A 21,738-nucleotide genomic window follows, 5' to 3' on the forward strand; every position below is an offset into this window, starting at 1 on the left:
GGGGGCGCATCTACCCCCACCCCTTTGCACAGGGCTCGGGTCTTCGTGCCTGAGCAGCGCTGCTATGAACTCCCAGCCAGCTGCCCCCATCAGACACGAGGAGCCCTGGCTACCCCTGGGGCGAGCTGTGCCTGTGGCCTGGTCTGGGGACTAGCCTAATAGTTTCTTGTTGAAAATCGGTGAAATCGCCTATTTGAGAAGATCAAGCTAGTGCCCGGTTAGGAGCTGACCTAGGGCGACCAGATGTCCTCATTTCATAGGGACAGGCCTGATCATAGAATCATAGAATATCAGGGTTGGAAGGGACCTCAGGAGGTCATCTAGTCTAACCCCCTGTTCAAAGCAGGACCAATCCCTGACTAAATCATCCCAGCCAGGGCTTTGTCAAGCCTGACCTTAAAAACTTCTAGGGAAGGAGATTCCACCACCTCCCTAGGTAACACATTCCAGTGTTTCACCACCCTCCTAGTGAAAAAGTTTTTCCTAATATCCAACCTAAACCTTGCCCACTGCAACTTGAGACCATTACTCCTTGTTCTGTCATCTGCTCCCACTGAGAACAGTCTAGAGCCATCCTCTTTAGAACCCCTTTCAGGTAGTTGAAAGCAGCTATCAAATCTCCCCTCATTCTTTTCCATAGACTAAACATCCCCAGTTCCCTCAGCCACTCCTCATAACTCATGTGTTCCAGTCCCCTAATAATTTTTGTTGCCCTCTGCTCGACTCTTTCCAATTTTTCCACATCCTTCTTGTAGTGTGGGGCCCATAACTGGACACAGTACTCCAGATGAGGCCTCACCAGTGTCGAATAGAGGGGAACGATCATGTCCCTCGATCTGCTGACAATGCCCTTACTTATACATCCCAAAATGCCATTGACCTTCTTGGCAACAATGGCACACTGTTGACTCATATCCAGCTTCTCGTCCACTGTAATCCTTAGGTCCTTTTCTGCAGAACTGCTGCCGAGCCATTCGGTCCCTAGTCTGTAGCAGTGCATGGGATTCGTCCGTCCTAAGTGCAGGACTCTGCACTTGTCCTTGTTGAACCTCATCAGATTTCTTTTGGCCCAATCCTCTAATTTGTCTAGGTCCCTCTGTATCCTATCCCTACCCTCCAGTGTATTTACCTCTCCTCCCAGTTTAGTGTCCTCTGCAAACTTGCTGAGGGTGCAATCCATGCCGTCCTCCAGATCATTAATGAAGATAGTGAACAAAACCTGCCCCAGGACCGACCCTTGGGGCACTCCACTTGATACCGGCTGCCAACTAGACATGGAGCCATTGATCACTACCCATTGAGCCTGACAATCTAGCCAACTTTCTATCCACCTTATATATTCGGGGCTTGGTCTTATATAAGCACCTATTACCCCACACACACACACACTCCCTGTCCCCATTTTTCACACTTGCTGCCTGCTCTCCCTAATCTGACACCCCCCCTCCGGGGGACTCTCCTGCAGAGACAGAGTGAGGGGCGGCCCCAGGATCCCATGCACCCAGCCCACCTTCCAGGGGGGCGTTGTGCAGGCGGGCGGGGAACAGCCCAATGTGTGCGGGCACCGCTGCCCTCTAGCGGATGGCAGCAGAGTTACACACAGGGGGAGCGCTCGGAGGAGACGGGCGGGCGGGCGGGGCGTGGGCGGGGCTTGGGGCGGAGAGTGGGCGGGGCCGCGGGGAGGGAGGCCTGGAGGGGGCGGAGCCAGGCGCCGCTCCTGGTTGGCTGCCCAGAGCGGCCCCCGGCAGCCAGGCCGCGGCTCCCTCCCTCCCGCCCTGCGGGCCGCGCTCGCTCTGCTCCGCCCGGCAGCGGGGCCGGCCCGTGGCGAGGCGGCGCCGGGACTCTGCCCAGCCCGCAGCGGGAGCGGGGCTCGGCCGGGCCGGGCCCGCGGGAGCAGCCCCGCCCGGGGGGGCCATGGCCGAGCGGGCCGCTGCCCAGGTAAGGGCCCGGCGGGCGGGGGGGGCCTCGGGCCCCGGGAGCTTCTCCCCGGGCTGCCCCGGTTGGAGTTTCCCAGGCACTGGGGGCGTCTCCGGCCTGTGCGGGGCCCCTTGCGGCCGGTCCGGGGAGCAGGGCCCGGGGCTTTGCTGCTCCCCCGGCTGCAGGCACCGCCCCGCCCCAGTCTCCCCGGCTCCCGCTGCGGAGCCCGTCATGGCCTCGCGGCGCGGCCCCCCCGGTGCCCAGCGAGCCCAGTCCCCACCCGGTGAGTGTGCAGCGCTGCCCCGGCGAGCAGCCCGGGGCCCTCCCGTCTCCGTGCCCCGCGCGCCTCGCCCGGGCCCCCGCACCCGTAGCTGGGTCTTTCTGCCGTGCCCCCGCAGACTCCGGGGGTCTGCTCAAAACCAGAGCTGCGCGCTCCACGGGCAAACACCCGCGGCTCCTGCTTTCGGCTCCTGTCAGCCAGCGCCGCTCGCTGGAGTCTGTTTCCTGTGGGTCAACAACGGACTTGTGTAGGTCTCGTGCAGAGTCACCCCTGTGAAAACCTGCTGAAGGCAGTGGGGTTATAGGTGTGCCCAAGAGGGTATAATTGATGTATCATATACATAATTTAATATGGCCAAAATAGCCATAAGGGTAGAAGTTGCTTTGCTGAACCCTGACTACTGGCAGTAGTACATGACTGGGAAAGAAGGTAGCCTGGCTCTCATTTCCATATTATATTTATTTGGATCACAGTAAAACCCTCTTCCCCTCATTACAGTTGGAGCTGCATTGTGCTGGATGCTAGACAAACACCTGACATGGGGAAAGGAGACTGCCAGATTTGTCAGTGTCACATTCCCCACTTTCAATTTCTGTCCTTGCTAACAGGCTCCAAAACGGGACCTAGAATCTCAGCACCTGACACTTTTGCATCCCCCCTCCGGCCTCAAACAAACCTCGCAGAGAGAGATGCAACTGCAGACTGCAGAGATTTCCCTGACTCTTGTGGCTGCTGTTCAAGACATGGAGAGGAGGGTTGATTCTCATGCTGCATGTTTGCTGAATCTGGAAGGGAGAACAGGGATGACTGAGAAGAAACTAGTCAGCTGTGAGAAGACAGTGGTGGAGTTTGGGAACCAGCTGGAGAGTAAGTGGGCCCTGCTGGGAACTCTGATCCAGGAGTATGGGCTGCTGCAGAGGAGGCTGGAGAACATGGAGAACCTGCTGAAGAACAGGAACTTCTGGATCCTGAGGCTCCCCCCAGGCACTAAGGGGGAAGTTCCCAAGGTAACAGTGTCAGAGCTAATGATGAAGAGTAGATACAAAGCCTAACCATGAACTACTGAAGTGTTTTTTTTTCCAGAACTTGGTATATTGGCCCTTTAATTCACCATTAATAAAATAGCTTAGAACAAGGGAACTGATCTGGCTGCTTGTGTTGTGCTAGTTCACAATTAAATATGTTTAGTATTTTATTTCAAAGGAAACAAGAGGGAAGTCTTTTTAATGGAAGATAAAAGGAAGCAAGGCTCAGAATGTGATCACAACACAAGGCGCTGAATTTGTGATATTTGTGATTCCAGGTGCCAGTAACATTTGATGACATCTCAGTCTATTTCAATGAGCAACAGTGGGGGAATTTAGACGAATGGCAGAAGGAGCTTTACAAGAATGTGATGAAAAGCAACTATGAGATGTTGATGTCACTGGGTAAAGATCAGTTTTTGCTCTTTTGTTAGAAAAGTTCTGATCTTTGAAATATTACATTCTCTTCCAGATTTATTCTGGTCCTTTGATTTCTGGTGATTGGCCATTCTAGTTATTGGAAACTTGGTGATATGGGCTCAGCTCCCTTTGCTGTCTGCATGACAAGTGGCATTCCATTCCATTCAGCTTTTAACACTGTAGAGTTTAAAGCGCCAGCTCTCTGCAGTGTGGAATGTGCACATGCTGCATTTATCTCCATGTTTATGCATTTAAATGATGGTATATTTGGAAATCATAACTTTGTAAGTATACAAGTCAGGAACAATCCATCTCAACTTTAGATAACACTGTTGTTTAATAAGCATTGGGCTGTTCCTGGCTTGACTGTGGCCTCTTACGGGACTGAACTCTGTGCAGGTTTACAAGGTGCATGGATACTGAAGTGGTGGGAACAGTGTGAGACCCTACATAGGTAGCAAGTGGATTAATACTTGTGTATGCATAAATCCACCTGTGTGTGGAGATCTCTGGCACCCTTCCAGAAAGCACACACACATCTCCCTCTGTAACAACTTAATGTGCGACTGACAACTGACACAATTGCTTTATAAATCTCTTGTATCCCTGGGACTGGGACCCTGCTACTTCAGCTGTAGAGACCCAGCCCTCTACCACTTGGAGCACACCTATATAGCAGTAATCCCTTAGCCTCTGTGTGAGGCCAGGCTAGAGGGCAGCATCAGACAGCGTACTGTCTCTGACTCATTACTTCATAGCACCTGGCATTTCCCCCTACAATGCCTTCAGTAACACTTTTGCTTCTGTTCTAATTTCTAGCAGTGGGATGAACTAAAATAACTCAAAATCTTTAATGAAAGTTAATAGTGTACTAGCTGCTACTCCTGAAGGATACATGGATTGGTAGGGTTGTGATATACTGCTGTGCTGGTAAGAGGCTTGTCTTTCATTCCTGTCCCTAGTTGCCTGGCATGGGTCAGGCTTACAGACGGTTAAATATCTTTGTTATATGGCACTGGGCCCAGTATTCTCGGGCTCTTGTGGCTAATATATGTATTACAAGCCTCTGTTGGATGGGATGTAGGTGTGGCTGCTGCCGTGGAGGAGATAAGAGGTAACTGGAGGGGAGGAAGCAGTAGCAGAAGTTGTTTTCTTCCCCTCCTTCCTAAATCATTCTGTGGTGGCTGCAGCCCTCAAAGGATACACCCGTCCAGTAGAATGCAGTGATATACATACATACATACATACATACTGTGGGAAGACAGACTCATGCAAATCTAGCCTATTACTATACACTGTCTCTTAATATCTTTCTCCATGAACAGACTATGCCATTTCCAAACCTGACATCCTATCCCGGATTGAACGGGGGGAGGAGCTGAGTGTCGGGGACCAAGGAGACGCAGAGGAGAGAGGAATTCCTACAGACCCCAGCACAGGTAACTGATATGTCAGAAGCACTCGCACAGTTAATACAGTAAAATGCTGGAAATCCAGCAAGACTTTTGAACTCTTCTTGTGGCGAGAGATTGATCTCTTCATAGTTGTGGCTATGACCAGCTTTGCATGATCAGCCTGACTCTTGGCATGTGCCTCCTTCCCCAACTCTAATTATACGAGAAGGCTTGAAATCATAAACTCTTTACTATCCATGGTAGTTCTTGCAACTGTGCACGTACAGCCCTCAAGACCCTTGCAATTAAGCTATATCTGCTTTGCCAGATAAAAGGGGAGGTGATCAAAGATGTTCTAGCTGTGGACACTGAGCACCAAAATACTATATTTGAGGACTAATGTCTTCGGCTCTCTTGGTGCCTGATTTAACATGTAACTTAGCTGTGATCTTATAATACTCTTCATAGACTTGTAGCTCCAGTTTACGTGGAGGGTAGACAGAGTGGCAAGCATATGAGGGCAGAGTTAAGGCTGTTTGAGGTACCTTAACTCTCTATTTCTGTATGTTCCAAAATCAATATGGTTTTTAAGTGTAGCTTTATCTTTGAATTTCTGGTGTTCATACTAGTTTGTAAAACTGAAATGCCGTATCAATGTTTATTTCCTTATTTGTGCCAATGTAACATTTTGTGTGTGCAAACCATTGGTCTGAATCATTAATGGAGTTGCCCGGGTGTAAAACTGAAGTAACACAATGGTGAGTCAGGCCCTGGGTCTCTTGTTATGTTTTATCCGTGTTTTCCTACTCTCTTGACATAACACAACTGAGACCTTTTCTAACTCGAGCTAATCCCTCATGAGCTCTTTTCTAAAGAATATGGTGCATGTTGGAAAAACAATGTGAATTTTTGTTCCTGTGAACAGAATCTCCAGTTTGTACACAAGAGGGTTTATTACTTACTAAACAAGAGGAAGAGTTGTATGTTGGGGATCAGCAGGATTTGGAGGGCAGAAAAGTCTCTAAAGAGCTCTACACAGGTGAGTTAAAGTTGCTCAAATGGGGCGTGAAATTGAAAGGTTAATAAACTTTGAGCTCTTATCTTTTTCTACATATTCCAAATCTACAACCAACACTTGTTCATATCTCCATGGCAGACGTCAGTCAGGCTTTCTATCAGTCCTGACTGATTTTGGGCATTTTCTCTTTCTCATCTTCCATCCATTTTCTGAGAGTTCAGAATTGGTGACTGCTTCTTTCCTGTGCAGAAGGTAGTAGATGTAGGAAATAGTTTTCCTCCCTTAACCCTCCTTGCTTGGCGTCTTAAGCCCAGGTGGCCATGAATTTCTGATTTATGGTGGTTACTGTGATTTCAGTCTTTCTAAATAAGGCTTTTGGAGCAGGGCCTTATGTGATTAGTCTTTTCAGGCAGATGGTGCCAGGGAGCATAGAACTGATACCTTAACCTGGGGAAGGAAAGCCAATTTTGTGCATGTATTTGTGCATATATATAAAATTTAACACACACAAACTATGTTAAAAGAACATTTAAGATTGCAAAGTCAAACACTCAAAAGTTAAGAAATGCCAGAATTAAGCCTTCCTGTGCAAGCTAAATTTGGCCCCCCTGTGCAGATGCATTATGATACAATCTTTAATTAAATGATCATACTATTTTTTTCCACAGGAGCCCTGCCTCATTTACTGAACAGGATGGACTGTGCTGTGGGGATGAATCAGGGTTGTGGCTGATCAGAGGCTTATAATTTGGTCAAATGTGGGTGAATTTTCATGGGGGAGGCAATAAGCACATCCCTGACACCCGTGGGACCCTGTACCACAAGTCAAGTCCTTGCTCCAAATCAAGGAGGTGCAGGAAAACGAAAAGGTTGTAAGAATTATTTTTATCTGGGTAAAATGGTTTCCCCCCTTAGTCTTGTTCTTGGAAATGGCTGAACTCTTTTAGCTGAAACTTTCTATTAAAATTCAGCCTGAAGTAGACACCTGGCGTGGAAAACATCAACCCTAGCAGTTAAATTTTGGCAAAATTTATAAGCAACTGAAAAGAGGGTCTTATAATAGGAAGTATTGGGTAACTTTAACAATAAGTGGCATTACAAGCTCCTCCTATAATATACAGTGCATGAGTAAATACACACGTACTGTATAAATGCAATGATAGTGGGTCCGTCTAGCACATCAGTTTTGAGCTCCAGCACCCATCTTTCTTTTTCTGTTTCTTATAACTTTCTGAAACAGAGTCCTTTGTCTTAGCTGCTTCTGCCCAGAGCCTAACTGCTTTGTTTTTAGAAATTTTGAGGAAATATTATCTATTTTTGGGGGGGGTAGTGGAAGAGATGGGAAGTGTATTTTAATAAAACACAACCAGATTCCCTTATGTTCTAATGCTAATTGTTTTTACATTCAATGCCCAAACTAAACTCCCATCTAAACTAAAGAGCTAAACTCTGACTTGGAGTTCAGGGAAGCTGTGGGGAGTATCAAGCCAAACTAATACAGATCAAGAAATATATAAGCTCCACTGGCAACTTCTCTTTTGAAAAAAGAAATTTCTTACGAAAATTTCATAAATGGGGCGTGTGGAATTAAGGCTGAAAAGCTCAATCTTAACATTCACTCCTTTTGGTTATGCCTTTAATATGATTCTCATATCTGCTAAATAATACATGATACAATACAAACTGGAATTTTATACCCCCTTATGTTGAGAAAGTTGTATAAGAACTTGGGTATGCGTGTGTGTTTATTTTAAGGTCTAACTGAGATTTACAAAGCACGCCAGGTTTGGGGAGGGGGAAAAACAGATTTTGCAGCCACTTTTACATTCACAATACTTGTATCTCCATCTTTCTCCTTGACTAGACCATGCCGTTTCCACGTCTGACACTGTATCCCAGACTGAGGAAGGCAACAAGTTATGCGTCAGGGCCCTGCTAGAGTCAGAGAATACAGAAATGCCTGTAGACCCTTGCACTGGTAAGAGATCAGAACAACTCAGATGGTGTTGGCCAAAGCTGGGCACCCAGCAATACCTTTGGTAGCTCTTATAACCATGTCTTTCCTGCTGCTTTATCAGCACTTTTGCATGACAAATGTGACTTGCCAAGAACCTCAACCAGATGTAATCTGGGGTTCCTAACTATTCCAAAATCCTTCGTTTTCCTAACTTCTACAGTGAATGCTTTGTAATATAACTCTTTCCCATGAACAGGATTTCAAATTTGTGCTACTGACATTTTATCACTGATTAAACAAGAGGGAGAGCCGAGAGTCTGTGAGCAGCATGATTCAGAGGAAAACAAAATCCATACAGATCCCAGCACAGGTCAGTAAGGGAATAATACTCCCAATGGAAAAGCTAAATTAATGCCAAGTTAAATTAATGTAAATGCAGAAAATTCAGGACCTTTTTAGTTGTGTCCACACAAATCCAATAATTCAGTGCCATCCTCTTGATATAGGATGAAGCATCCTCCTAATGTGGGTCATGGATTAGCTATAGTTTCTACAAAATAGACACAAGTTTGGTTAAAAACTCAGAGGAAATGGTTGTCAAATAGGAAAGAGGTATCAAGTAGAATCCCATATGGTTTAGACCTAACACTATTCAGCTTTCAACCTGCCAGGACCCAAATATAGGAAAAAAATATTTTGAAAAAGACCCAAAATGAAGGACACCCAAGAATTATTCACACAGGAAATTGCTAATAGTGTGGCGTTAATTCCCTTAGTGTAAATGACTTTCTGTAAGCTGAGCTTCGTGTGTGCCTTTATTACTGATGTAAATAATTGTCAACAATAGAAGTGAGGGGACACCAAATTTGTGTGGAACATAAGTAACTGAGACTAAAACGAGTGGTATCCCAATATGGTAGTGTGAAACAGATGCCATTCAGTCTTCTCATTAACAACCTAGCAGGTGTAGTGTGGAGCCTTAATGTATTTAATGCATGGATGAGACAAAGGTGGGATGGATTAGATACACCGAGGAGGAGACTATTAAAATATAGTGATCATGATCTACTGGACGCCTCTACTGAAATCCATTGAAAAACTAATCTTTAAAGCTAAATGTCAAATGATCAATGTGGGGCGGAATAATTCCTTAGAGAATGCGGGAACGTGCCCACAGGGTGGCAGTACACTAGTGCAGTCGCAAGAATGTCACATACTCTGTTGGGCTCCATTAACAGGAGTATCAAGTGTATAATAAGACCCTAGCCCTGCAATGAACTCTCAGCATGGTTACGCTATAGACAAGAGCCCAGAGCTCTGGGTGTGCGCAGGGGGTTGCCCTATACAAAGTTTGTTGTGGGATCAGAGCTCTCAGTGAGGTTAATGTTCTGCTATGCTCAGCACTGGGTAGGCCTCAATTGGGTAAGTTTTCAGGTTAATGGTGTTCCTTATTCGGGCCTGTAATGTAAACTGATTGTGTACTGACTGTAAATTCCTGATTTTCAGAGGTGCTGAGCATCCACAGATCCTTGCCTGACTTTATTTGGAGGTGTGGGTTCTCAATGTCTCTGAAAATCAGGTCCCAAAACTTTTGTGTATTTACTGATCCAGTGCTAAGACTAAACTCTTCCAAGCAGGGCACAGGTCTTGCCGTAGGTTTGTAAAGTGCTGACCAAATCTCTGACTCTGCAATAAGTGATTTTTAATAGACCTGGTTGCAGAGACTAAATGTTTTCTATTTTTCATCAACATTTTAATTTCAGTGAAAACTTTCCAAGCTGTTCTACTCAGTAATAAAGCCTATATTTTTATTTAACTTGATTATCTGTGCTTCAGAAACAATATAGCCACAAACATTTTTCTGGTTAAGGCCTTTGGTTGGTTGCAATCGGAAGAGGTTTCCTCAGTTGTTTTACCTTCTTGTGATTGTATGTTTATTTCAGCGAAAGATGGAAGCACAAACAAGGATAAGCTCCCTGAAAATCCTCTTGAAAGCATCGTGTACGAGTCTAGTTTATACGGAAAACTTGGAGAAGAGTGTTTGCCAAATCCCAAACAGAGAGTGACATGGAAGTGTCTGTACAATTCAAAAATGCAGCAGGCAACTGCTACTGGGAACAGTCTGGGGGTTTCATCTCACTGTGACAAAAATTTATTAATCCATCAGGAAGAAGCCTACCCAGAAGAGAGACTGTATACAAGTACTGAATGTGAGAGAAACTATACTCAAAAGGTGTATCTTCAGAATCACCAACAAGCCCACACAGGAGAGAGATTGTTTGCATGTGCTGAGTGTGGGAAAAACTTCCAGCTGAAGATAAGTTTGACAAAACACCAAAGGAGCCATGGAATAGAGAAACCCTATGAATGCAGCCAATGTGAGAAGAGCTTCATTTGCCACTCATGGCTCATTAGACACCAAATGATTCACAGTGGAGAGAGGCCATATAAATGTACCGAATGTGACAAAAGCTACAGCAGAAAGGATTATCTTCTAAATCACCAACGCCGGCATTTAGGGGAGAAACTATTCCAGTGTAATGTGTGTGGGAAAAGCTTTGTGCTGAAAAGAAGTTTAGTTAAGCATCAAAAAAGTCACATGAAAGAGACCCAATCCACTTAGCCAGTTGAGTTGTCTTAGACACCAGGTGATTCACACGGAGAAGCTAGAACAATCATTTTTTGAGGGAAAAACTGAGTAGGAAATCTATGATCCTCAAAAATAGTCCTGTCACAACTTCATCTGAAGGCTTCACAGGGACCTGGATACACAACAGAGAGACCAGCCTGATGTAAAAAGAGAGGATGCATTAGTATCTGTTCACAATCTACTATGTGAGACAGAGCTAACTGAAAATAGGTCAGAAAATGCATGTTCGTGTGACACACAACAGGAAAAAGGGATAGCTGGCTCTTTACTGAGAGGAGGGACTCCTACCATTTGAAATTTAGAACCCATTTCTGAACCCCTTCAGAGAAGCAGCAGATACTTAGGAATGGAGTTTGGGAGGTCAAATGCACCCCTAGCTCCCATTTAAGTCAAAGGTAGCTCTCGGTATTCAGTACCTCTGTAAATCAAACATTTAACCCATTGAAGCCAGGCAAATGGAGCTATCTGAAGATTTCCTGGCTGACTCTCCTTATGACTAGAGAAAGCTTACGGTATAGATCTCTTTTTGGACAGCCTGAGTTTTCCACCTTCCAAATGTAATGTTCCATATTACAGACAGTTGTATATATGATTTGATGTGTGCATTACTGAAGATTTTTATATGATGATTGTCCTGGTTTTGAGACACTTTTTTCTTAATTTTCACTACATTTGGGTTTTGTAGGAAACATTATGGGGAATCAAGTGGATAAGCGTTTGGCTCACTGCAGCAGCTTTAGGTTATTGGTGTCGCTACTTTTCACGGGAAGGACAAAAATGTACCTGAGACAGGAGCCAGCCCTCTTCAGTAACACCAGGTTCTTGATAAAAGAAAATTTCTCTAATCTTGCTTTTGATGGCACTATGGCCCTCTGGGGGGAAAAAACCTTTAGGGGCAGCAGGGCTGGGTAGTTAAGTTGAGCAAAATGCCATGAAAGCCACTATTATCCATAAATAATACAAGTCAGCTCCTCAGCTGGTATAACTTGTCATAGCTCCTTTGCTGTCAGTGAAGATTTTAAAAGTTACAGCAGCTAAGGATCTGGCTCTGTATTTATAAACTCTTACTGAAGTTCATGTGAGACCGTCTTTAGTTTTTTGTTTTTGTTTTTTGTTTTAAATAAAATTGTCAAGAAAAATCCTCTTGCTCAAACTTGCCAGGATTGTTTCTAGCACCCCCTGATGCCTCTTCTGGGGGACTGAGCTATCTTATAGAAAAGATGAGGGGAGGGAAAAATAAACCAACAGGGCAAAACCTAATTCTGGCAGCAACCATCTTGTAAGCTCCATCCAAATGGCACCCCTTCACAATTTGTTTTGGTAAAATCCACTGATGAGTTACTGTTGGGGAAAATGCAAACAAAAATTAAAAAAGCAGATTCTTCACAATCACGTCTTCAGCCTATTTAGACCACCCCAAATCTCATGTTACAGTCTCACAGGGTGGAATTCAGTTTGTGAAGTCAGTGGAGGTTGTGAGGAGCATTTTGCCCTTCATGGGATGTAAACTGAGAATTTTCTGCCGCTTGAGGTGCAGCGTTATGTCAAATAAGTATGGCTTAGGATAAGAGTTCAGCCCAACAACTGCGCTTAACAAAACGAAGGTAGTCTCAGCTGGAGAATTCGGAAGACAGCCATGGAACAAAATGACTGTGTGCTATGCCCAAAATAGAGGCGTGAGGTATTCTTTATAGTGTATTCTTTGTGAAGGAAATGGATTCTGCTTAGTTACAGAAGACGGAAAATTGGTATAGGCACGTGTATTCAGCAAAAGAATCAACATTTTATGGTCTTGGTAAAATCTTTATGGGTAATTTTGTTACTTTTCTGTTAATATGGACCTTTCACTCAGTCTGAGTAGAATCTATTTTTCTCTTTCTCACCCCCATTAATTAGCTGATGAGCTGTTGTGATTGTTTACTAGAGGTGTAATTCTACCATTCTTATCTTTGTGGCACCTTAGAGACTAACAAATGTATTTGGGCATAAGCTTTCATGGATCTGATGAAGTGGAGTTTAGCCCATGAAAGCTTATGCCCAAATAAATTTGTTAGTCTCTAAGGTGCCACAAGGACTCCTTGTTTTTGCTGATATAAACAAACAGTTACCACTCTGAAACCTGATTCTTATCCTTGTGAATGGATTATCTTGTGTGATATATTGCCATGGATAACATTTTGTTCCTAAATTAATACTGTTGGGGGTAGTTACTTGCCACAGAACATGTAGTATTTCCTACCCTCAATTAAAGGAATAGGTAGTGTAACCGATCACTGGAGCTGTCCAGATACATTTGGGCCTTACCTCCAGCCCTAGCTTGCACGAGGAGTTCTGTAGACCTTAGTAGGGCTACTCCTACGAGTAAGAGCTGCAGGACGGGGCTTTCAATGTGTGTTTGTTTTATGAAATACAAATACTGGTAAATACAGTACATCAATCTTACGAACAAGCAGCTATACCAATCATTTTTCACAATTGGGGGTGGGGGAATCACACAATGGAAGTGATGTTGAAGAACAAATCAACATCACTTCAAATTCTGATGCCTCCAATGGAAATTACCTTGCAGTGGTTTGAAGGACAGGAAGAAAACAATGCAGTACACCATACTGCAAAGGCTAATTTTGAGATAATTAATTTTATGAATGATTCAGTCCACAGTTAATTTAAAGATAAAGGTTCTATGGTGTAGTTTAAATATAATGCAGTGGTTTCATTGCCTTTTAGAAAGGGAGATTTAACATTTAAAGGAGCAGTGTACAAAAGGACTATGTGCCACTTAAGCCTATCAGTCTCCTAAACAGTGCATAGTAGTCCTTGTAGCAGATCTTTGCACATGAGTTATCTTCAACCTTAATGAAATACCCTTGGTGGGAAGGTTATCTGCATGAATGATGTGTGTCTCTCTCTGGTGGCCATTGGTATACTGGATCCTACTCATAACAATGTTTTATACTCATGTTCTATTTTGGATACTATGATGTAATTATTACAAAAAAAAGTTTAAGAACAGTAGAAGCTGTTCATTTACTAAATAAATAGAACTCAAATAGTACTCCATTAGTAGGAGGGTTGTGTTTATCAAAATAAACTGACCCCTCTTTTTTAAAAAAACAACAAAACACAAAAATATACATGTTTCAGAGTAGCAGCTGTTAGTCTGTATCCGCAAAAAGAAAAGGAGGACTTGTGTCACCTTAGAGACTAACAAATTTATCTGAGCATAAGCTTTCGTGAGCTACAGCTCACTTCATCGGACACATTCAGTGGAAAATACAGTGGGGAGATTTATATACACAGAGAACATGAAACAATGGGTGTTACCATACACACTGTAAGGAGAGTGATCAGGTAAGGTGAGCTATTACCAGCAGGAGAGCGGGGGAGGGGTTGGGGGGGGAGCCTTCTGTAGTGATAATCAAGGTGGGCCATTTCCAGCAGTTGACAAGAATATCTGAGGAACAGCAGGGGTGGAGGGGGGGAGGGAATAAACATGGGGAAATAGTTTTACTTTGTGTAATGACCCATCCACTCCCAGTCTTTATTTAAGCCTAAATTAATTGTATCCAATTTGCAAATTAATTCCAATTCAGCAGTCTCTTGCTGGAGTCTGTTTTTTTGAAGTTTTTTTGTTGAAGAATTGCCACTTTTAGATCTGTAATTGAGTGACCAAAGAGATTGAAGTGTTCTCCGACTGGTTTTTGAATGTTATAATTCTTGACATCTGATTTGTGTCCATTTATTCTTTTACGTAGAGACTGTCCAGTTTGGCCAATGTACTTGGCAGAGGAGTATTGCTGGCACATGATGGCACATAGCACATTGGTAGATGTGCAGGTGAACAAGCCTCTGATCGTGTGGCTGATGTGATTAGGCCCTATGATGGTGTCCCCTAAATAGATATGTGGATACAGTTGGCAACAGGCTTTGTTGTAAGGATAGGTTCTTGGATTAGTGGTTCTGTTGTATTTGGTTCAGGCTGGGGGTCTGTCTGTAAACAAGGACTGGTCTGTTTCCCAAGATCTGTGAGAGTGATGGGTCGTCCTTCAGGATAGGTTGTAGATCCTTGATGATGCGTTGGAGAGGTTTTAGTTGGGGGCTGAAGGTGATGACTAGTGACATTCTGTTATTTTCTTTGTTGGGCCTATCCTGTAGTAAGTAACTTCCGGGTACTCTTCTGGCTCTGTCAATCTGTTTCTTCACTTCAGCAGGTGGGTATTGTAGTTGTAAGAATGCTTGATAGAGATCTTGTAGGTGTTTGTCTCTGTTTGAGGGGTTGGAGCAAATGCGGTTGTATCGTAGAACTTGGCTATAGACAATAAATTGCGTGGTGTGGTCTGGATGAAAGCTGGAGGCATATAGGTAAGCCTAGCAGTCAGTAGGTTTCCGGTATAGGGTGATGGTCATGTGACCATCGCTTATTAGCACCGTAGTGTCCAGGAAGTGGATCTCTTGTGTGGACTGGTCCAGGCTGAGGTTGATGGTGGGATGGAAATTGTTGAAATCATGGTGGAATTCCTCAAGGGCTTCTTTGCCATGGGTCCAGATGATGAAGATATCATCAATATAGCGCGAGTAGGGGCATTAGGGGATGAGAGCTGAGGAAGCGTTGTTCTAAGTCAGCCATAAAAATGTTGGCATACTGTGGGGGCCATGCGGTTACCCATAGCAGTGCCGCTGATTTGAATGTATACATTGTCCCCAAATGTGAAATAGTTATGGGTGAGGACAAAGTCACAAAGTTCAGCCACCAGGTTTGCCGTGACATTATCGGGGATACTGTTCCTGACGGTTTGTAGTCCATCTTTGTGTGGAATGTTGGTGTAGAGGGCTTCTGCATCCATAGTGGCCAGGATGGTGTTTTCAGGAAGATCACCGATGGATTGTAGTTTCTTCAGGAAGTCAGTGGTGTCACAAAGATAGCTGGGGGTGCTGGTAGCATAGGGCCTGAGGAGGGAGTCCAGATAGCCAGAGAATCCTGCTGTCAGGGTGCCAATGCCTGAGATGATGGGGTGTCCAGGATTTCCAGGTTTATGGATTTTGGGTAGCAGATAGAATACCCCTGGTTGGGGTTAGCAGTGATAGGCTAAGGAGAGGAGACACATCTTTGAGGCTAAGATTCAAGTGCTGCCACTCAAACCATCTGTAGTTTGCTGGTTGAGAAGTCTAGGTCTGAGGAGCCAGAGGATGCTTTATCTGTTCAGCATTGCTGTTAGAGGGGAAACAAGTTATTTGAGCCCATAGTGGCATTCATTTGGGATCAGGACTGGGGGAGGATAGATGCTTCTGATCCTTATGTTGGGGGATAGTGAGAAAGAGAGAGTGGTAATATGGTGGGAGAGATGTGGCCAGACAGCCAGAGTTGAGGGAGACAGTGGGTTAGGTTTACCTGCCAGCCATCTAGGCATACCTTGTACCTCATATTCATACCTCCTTAGGGTTGGGAGTGTGTCCTCTCACAGGGCCAATGTTAGGGAAAATGGTGCCATAGGCAGACTTGAATTTTTGCACTTTTTAAGCTTAAGTATGTAGTGATATTAACGAAAGTTTCAGAAATTAAGCTGTAATCTCAAAAGTTTTTATCATTTACTAAAAAATACAAATGACAATTCAGTTTTATTCAAATAAATGTCAAAAAATAATCGCTAAATGACAAACAGTAAACTAAATAAAAAAACAAACGTTGTTCACCAAGACTCAGAGGGCAAGTCTGTGTGCCTTTGCTGCCGCAAATTCTGATATTGCTTGTGACAGGCCTATATTTTGAGCCACAGCATTCTCAATACACAGGATGGCCAGCGAAGATTGTCTGTCATCTCCCATGGTCGATAGCAGATATGTTTTTATGAGCTTCAACTTTTAAGAAGCTCCAGTCGTTGCTCGCCGCTGTTACAGGTACGGTTAACAGGATCCTGAGTCCTATCCATGTGTTTGGGAAGTTGTCATTAAGTTCATCGTTGTAAATAAATGGTAGAATTTCTTGAGGAGCACTACAGTCCATTGGAAGCAGACTTTGGAGATAGCAAAGTTCTTTGCAGAGGTCACTGCCATTAATGTCCGAGCTCTCTCCATATGTCAGTGCACTATGAAGGTTCTTACAGTGCTTCATCAAAATTTCTTTGTCAGAGTTGTGGTATGTTATATAGAAAGCCCCAAAGATTCACATGTTGATTCATTTGCTCAAACAGTTCTTCCAGAGACATCAGTGTCTAAAAGCTCGTTGAAAAATTCAATTTTAAACTTGACTTCTGGATTAACTGTTTGTTTCATCTTCACATTCATGGCTGAATTGATGCTTTTTACGATGAACATGGTTTAAACTCTACATCAACACCAAGATTTTCAGCTATTTCCTTAGCTGTTGTCAGAGCTCCTTTGTACCTGACTTCCCTGTAGTTTATCAAGTTTGTGGCTGCAACAATGTTGACGTTTTTCTTGCTTTGCATGCTTTTGTTCACCACATTGACTTGAAAAAGGATATCGTACCACACCACAATGGAGACAAGAAACTTGAATTCAACTAGTTCACATGCCAGGGTGAGTGCTTCATGACAGACACCTGCATCTGCTTGCTCTGATTCAGCCAATGCGATGAGGGCATCATGGACTTCAGCTGTTTGGTATCAAACAGCTTAATTCTGCAGTCCTAGTGTGTTTCACATATTGGCTTCACAGTGATATTGACATGATCTGTGAGAATCTCCCAATGATGAACAGAGGTAGAGAACAGAAGGTAGATCCTTTTGCAGAATGCCACAGGGGGAGATGGACTCTGGTGAAGATGTTGCAGCATCCCCCACCACAAGATTGAGCAAGTGACATTCACATGGAACAAAAAATGCTCTTGGGTTTTGGTTAAGGATTCTTGCCTGTACACCCTTGTTTTTCCCCTTCATGTTTGCACCGTTGTCCTAACCCTGGCCCTGGCAGTCTTGGATATTTATGTCACGTTCCTTCAGAGTAGTAAGTATAGTATCAGTTAGTCCTTCCCCTGTGGACTCGTCCACTGTTTTAAAACCAATAAAGTGCTCCTGAATGGTCACTTTACCATCTGAAGTATCAAGGAACCTAATAGTGAAAGACATCTTTTCATAATAAGAAAAGGAGTACTTGTGGCACCTTAGAGACTATCAAATTTATTTGAGCATAAGCTTTCATGAGCTACAGCTCACTTCATTGGATGCATTCAGTGGAAAATACAGAAGTGAGCTGTAGCTCATGAAAGCTTATGCTCAAATAAATTGGTTAGTCTCTAAGGTGCCACAAGTACTCCTTTTCTTTTTGTGAATACAGACTAACACAGCTGCTACTCTGAAATCTATCTTTTCATAATGGCGCTCATCTGGAGTGCAATCCAATATAATGGAGTAGAACTTAGTACTCCTTAACCTTTTAAGAATATCTTGCAGCACTTTCTTCACCAATAATTCAATTATCTCATTCTGGATTGTTTTTCCAGAGTAGTGATCTGTCACCTCCCTGGAAAGTATGCGTCGCAAATGTTCCTTCATTACTTTATTGTACTTTCCTAGTAATTCCACCAAACCTAGGAAATTCTTGTTCATCGTGAAGAGCCTGTCAGATAAACCTTGGAAAGCCATGTTATTTTTAGAAAGATAAAGTGTTATTGTCATGAGCCTCTTTACAATGTTCTCCCAGTGTTTTGTCTCTTGTTTAATTACACATTGAAGATCCATGTTCATGCAATTATCCTGTTTTAGCCTTTGCTCTGCTTTGATCCACATTTGGTAGGAACTGAACTGACTAGGCGACTTTTCATGATGCATGAGAAAAGCTGAGACATGTTCTTCAATCATTCAACCCCTTGAATGCTAGGGATGATTTTGGATTCAAGTCAAAGAGCTTGCAGCAGAAACAGAAAACCTTGTCAGTGGAATCTGAGTAAAGCAGCCAGCGCCACTTTAAAACTTTGCCATTTTCAAGCTTTCTGTATAAAAACATCATAGAAAAATGGCAATTCTGCTCATCCAGAGGAAAATCCATGTCCTTTACTTTTGGTGGACCATTGGTCACTAGCAGAGCTTGAATTTTGGGTGTTATACTGGACCATAAAGCAGGATCAGAAATGGTATTGCTAAAAAATTGGGGATTGGTCCTGCTTTGTGGGGGGAGGGATAACTCAGTGGTTTGAACATTGGCCTGCTAAACCCAGGGTTGTGAGTTCAATCCTTGAGGGGGCCATTTAGGGATCTGGGGCAAAAATTGGGGATTCATCCTGCTTTGAGCAGGGGGTTGGACTAGATGACCTCCTGAGGTTCCTTTCAACCCTGATATTCTATGATTCTGTGAATGCTTATAATGGGAATCATTTAATCTCTGTCACTAGTGGCATCGTCATTATTCTGGTTCGGATAAAGAATTTGTTTTGTTTGGATCTCTTTGTTTTTCTTTTGCTGATCCTTGAATGTTCAGTTGTGGATTCTCTATGCATTTTTCATCTGATGTCTCTGCTGTGACAGTCTTGCGGCTACTACTGCAAGGGTTGTTAACCTATATTAAGTATTTTTTCATTGTATCTACATCTTTCTTCATTGCAGTCATTAAATGAGCTTTTTGTTTCCTTTTCTGTGTCCCTGACATCTCATCTTAGGTACTTGCGAAATTGTCCTTCCAAGTTTCATGAAATAAAAAAAATATATATCTCTTTCACTACTTTTAAAGATGTCCACCCTCTCTGTGGTACAGTCAAATGAATAGTGCCTTCAGCTAAACAACTTGACGACTGAAGAGCTCTGAGACTTATAGGTATATTTTCAAACAGGGAGAGGAGGTACTACCAGGAAGAAAAAATGTGGGGTGGACAGAAGGGAAAGTTGCTAAGATCTGGATACGATGCTGTGACATTGCACTCCATAATGCTTTATAAAAATATTTATAAATGTGAATATGATGTAACTGGAATATGCATTATGCAAAAGGTCTCTTGTAAGGTATCATTACAAATCTTATCTGAGTGTGTTCATCCTATTTGTATATATGTATCATTCTTTTATCTAAAACTAAAAATATGAAGTATTACTCTGAAATCCTACCGTAATTATGCAAAGTGTGGGCCATTAATGGTTGCTTGGAATTTTGATGGATCCCATTAACTAGAACAGTGGTCTGTAGATGGCTGTTTACCTGCAAGCCTCCACTGTCTATGTACAGGCCAGTCCTGAAAGAATGGAGGGTGGCTCAGAGGACTTGTGAACATGTCACATGACACTGAAATCCATCTTTAACCTGGTGCTTTTCCATTTAGAAGGAGGGGTGGGAAGCCAGAGAGACCCAAAGGATACTTGCCTTGTGTCAAAGGTATAAAAGGGGATGAAAGAGAACAAAGCGGGGATTCCAGTCATGTGGAATCCCCTGCCTTTCACCTAAGATGCCTGCTGGAACTAACAAGGTCTGTATCAGGGGAAAGGATTGGGCCCAGACTAGGAAGGAGTCTAGTCTGTGAAAGAAGCTTATTGGAACATCTCTGAGGGTGAGATTTCATCTGTAATCAGTTTCTTAATGTATTAGGCTTAGACTTGCATGTTTTGTTTTATTTTGCTTGGTAATTTACTTCTGTCATTACCTGAAACCACTTAAATTCTACTTTTTTTTACTTAATATCACTTTTGTTTATTAATTAACCAAGAGTAAGTGATTAATACCTGGGGGAGCAAACAGCTATGCATATCTCTGTGTTATAGAGGGTGCACAATTTATGAGCTTATCCTGTATAAGCTTTATACAGAGTAAAACAGATTTATTTGGGGTTTGGATCCTATTGGAAGTTGGGTGTCTGGGTGCTGGAGACAGGAGCACTTGCTAAGCCATTTTCAGTTAAGTCTGCAGCTTTGGGGGCATGGACCAGACCTGGGTCTGTGTTGCAGCAGGCTCGTGTGTCTGGCTCAACAAGGTAGGGTTCTGGAGTCCCAAACTGGCAGAGAAAACAGGCTCAGAGGTAATCTCAGCACATCAGGTAACAGTCCCAATGGGGTCTCTGTGATGGAACCTGTCATAAATGCTCCCTCTACATTTCCACACCACCATGCACTTTGATCTCCCCTAGTCCCTTGCTGAGAACAGTGGTCCTACGTTTAATGCTGCTGCACTGGGGTCACCACGCTCCATGTTGGTTGAGTGGGGGGGGCCCTCCGGGTTGCAGGGTAATGAGCTGAAAGTGGGGAGGGGTCTGAGGGAGGCAGAAAGGGGCTGTGGGCCTGCTGGAGGAAGGAGCTGGCTATGTTTGAGGGGAGCTTGGGAGAGGGGATGGGGCCGTGTCTGGGGATAGGCAGTAGTGTCTGTGGGAGACTGATGGGTGGGGCTGGGCGAGAGCTGAAGGGAGCTCCAGGGGCAGCTGGCGGGGTGTGACTGAGGGGAGCTCTGGTGGGGTGTGGGGGTGACTGAGGGGAGCTCCAGGGGGAGCAGGGGCATGGGCTGGGTGCAATGGAGGGGAGCAGGCTGGGGGTGACTTGGGGGAGCTCCAGGGAGAGTGGGGTGGGTGCGACTGAGGGGAGCTCTGGGGGGTGGGCTGGCTGCCATTGAGGGGAGCTCTAGGGAGAGTGGGTGGGGGCTTGGGCTGGGTGTGACTGAGGGGAGCTCCAGGGAGAGCGGGGTGGGGGTGGGATGAGGGTGACTGAGGGGAGCTCTAGGGGGAGCGGGGGCACGGGCTGGGTGCAATGGAGGGGAGCTCCGGGGAGAGCGGGAGGGGAGCAGGCTGGGGGCAACTGAGGGGAGCTCCGGGGAGAGCAGGCGGGGAGCAGGCTGGGGGCGACTGAGGGGAGAGTGGGATGGGGGTGGGGTGGGGGTGACTGAGGGGAGCTCCGGGGAGAGTGAGGGGAACGGGCTGGGGGTGACTAAGGGGAGCTCTGGGGGATCCTGGGAGTGACTGCGGGGAGCTCCGGGGGGAGCGGGAGGGGAGCAGGCTGGGGGCGACTGAGGGGAGCTCTGGGGGGCGGGCTGGCTGCCATTGAGGGAGCTCCAGGGGGAGCGGGTGAGGGCCTGGGCTGGGTGCGACGGAGGGGAGCTCTGGGGGGTCCTGGGAGTGACTGCGGGGAGCTCCGGGGGGAGCGGGAGGGGAGCA

The 21,738-nt window shown here is 44.7% G+C and overlaps 1 protein-coding gene across 2 annotated transcripts; it reads left to right on the plus strand.

The window, feature by feature from the left end:
• The first annotated feature begins 1,744 nt into the window (after positions 1-1,744).
• LOC125632993 (uncharacterized) lies at positions 1,745-19,644 on the plus strand. 2 transcript variants are annotated; one of them, XM_048842039.2, is made up of 8 exons: positions 1,745-1,938; positions 2,806-3,204; positions 3,501-3,627; positions 4,968-5,081; positions 5,962-6,075; positions 7,919-8,032; positions 8,268-8,381; positions 9,955-19,644. In XM_048842039.2, exons 1-8 carry the CDS (start codon positions 1,915-1,917, stop codon positions 10,632-10,634), a joined length of 1,686 nt encoding a protein of 561 aa, XP_048697996.1. In that variant the 5' UTR covers positions 1,745-1,914; the 3' UTR covers positions 10,635-19,644. The 2 variants fall into 2 exon arrangements, with proteins under 2 accessions (XP_048697996.1, XP_048697997.1); XM_048842040.2 differs by lacking the exon at positions 1,745-1,938 and adding an exon at positions 2,430-2,444.
• Positions 19,645-21,738: the final 2,094 nt, after the last annotated feature.

This window comes from Caretta caretta, chromosome 2 (assembly GCF_965140235.1).
Source record: "Caretta caretta isolate rCarCar2 chromosome 2, rCarCar1.hap1, whole genome shotgun sequence".
Lineage (NCBI taxonomy): Eukaryota > Metazoa > Chordata > Testudines > Cheloniidae > Caretta > Caretta caretta.

Bases quoted from the DNA above. Each gene is read 5' to 3' on its own strand.
- LOC125632993 (XM_048842039.2), top strand. From the start codon at position 1,915: ATGGCCGAGCGGGCCGCTGCCCAG. The intron at 6,076-7,918 runs GTGAGTTAAAGT...CTCCTTGACTAG, and splicing joins CTCTAAAGAGCTCTACACAG to ACCATGCCGTTTCCACGTCT. The intron at 8,382-9,954 runs GTCAGTAAGGGA...TGTTTATTTCAG, and splicing joins CCATACAGATCCCAGCACAG to CGAAAGATGGAAGCACAAAC.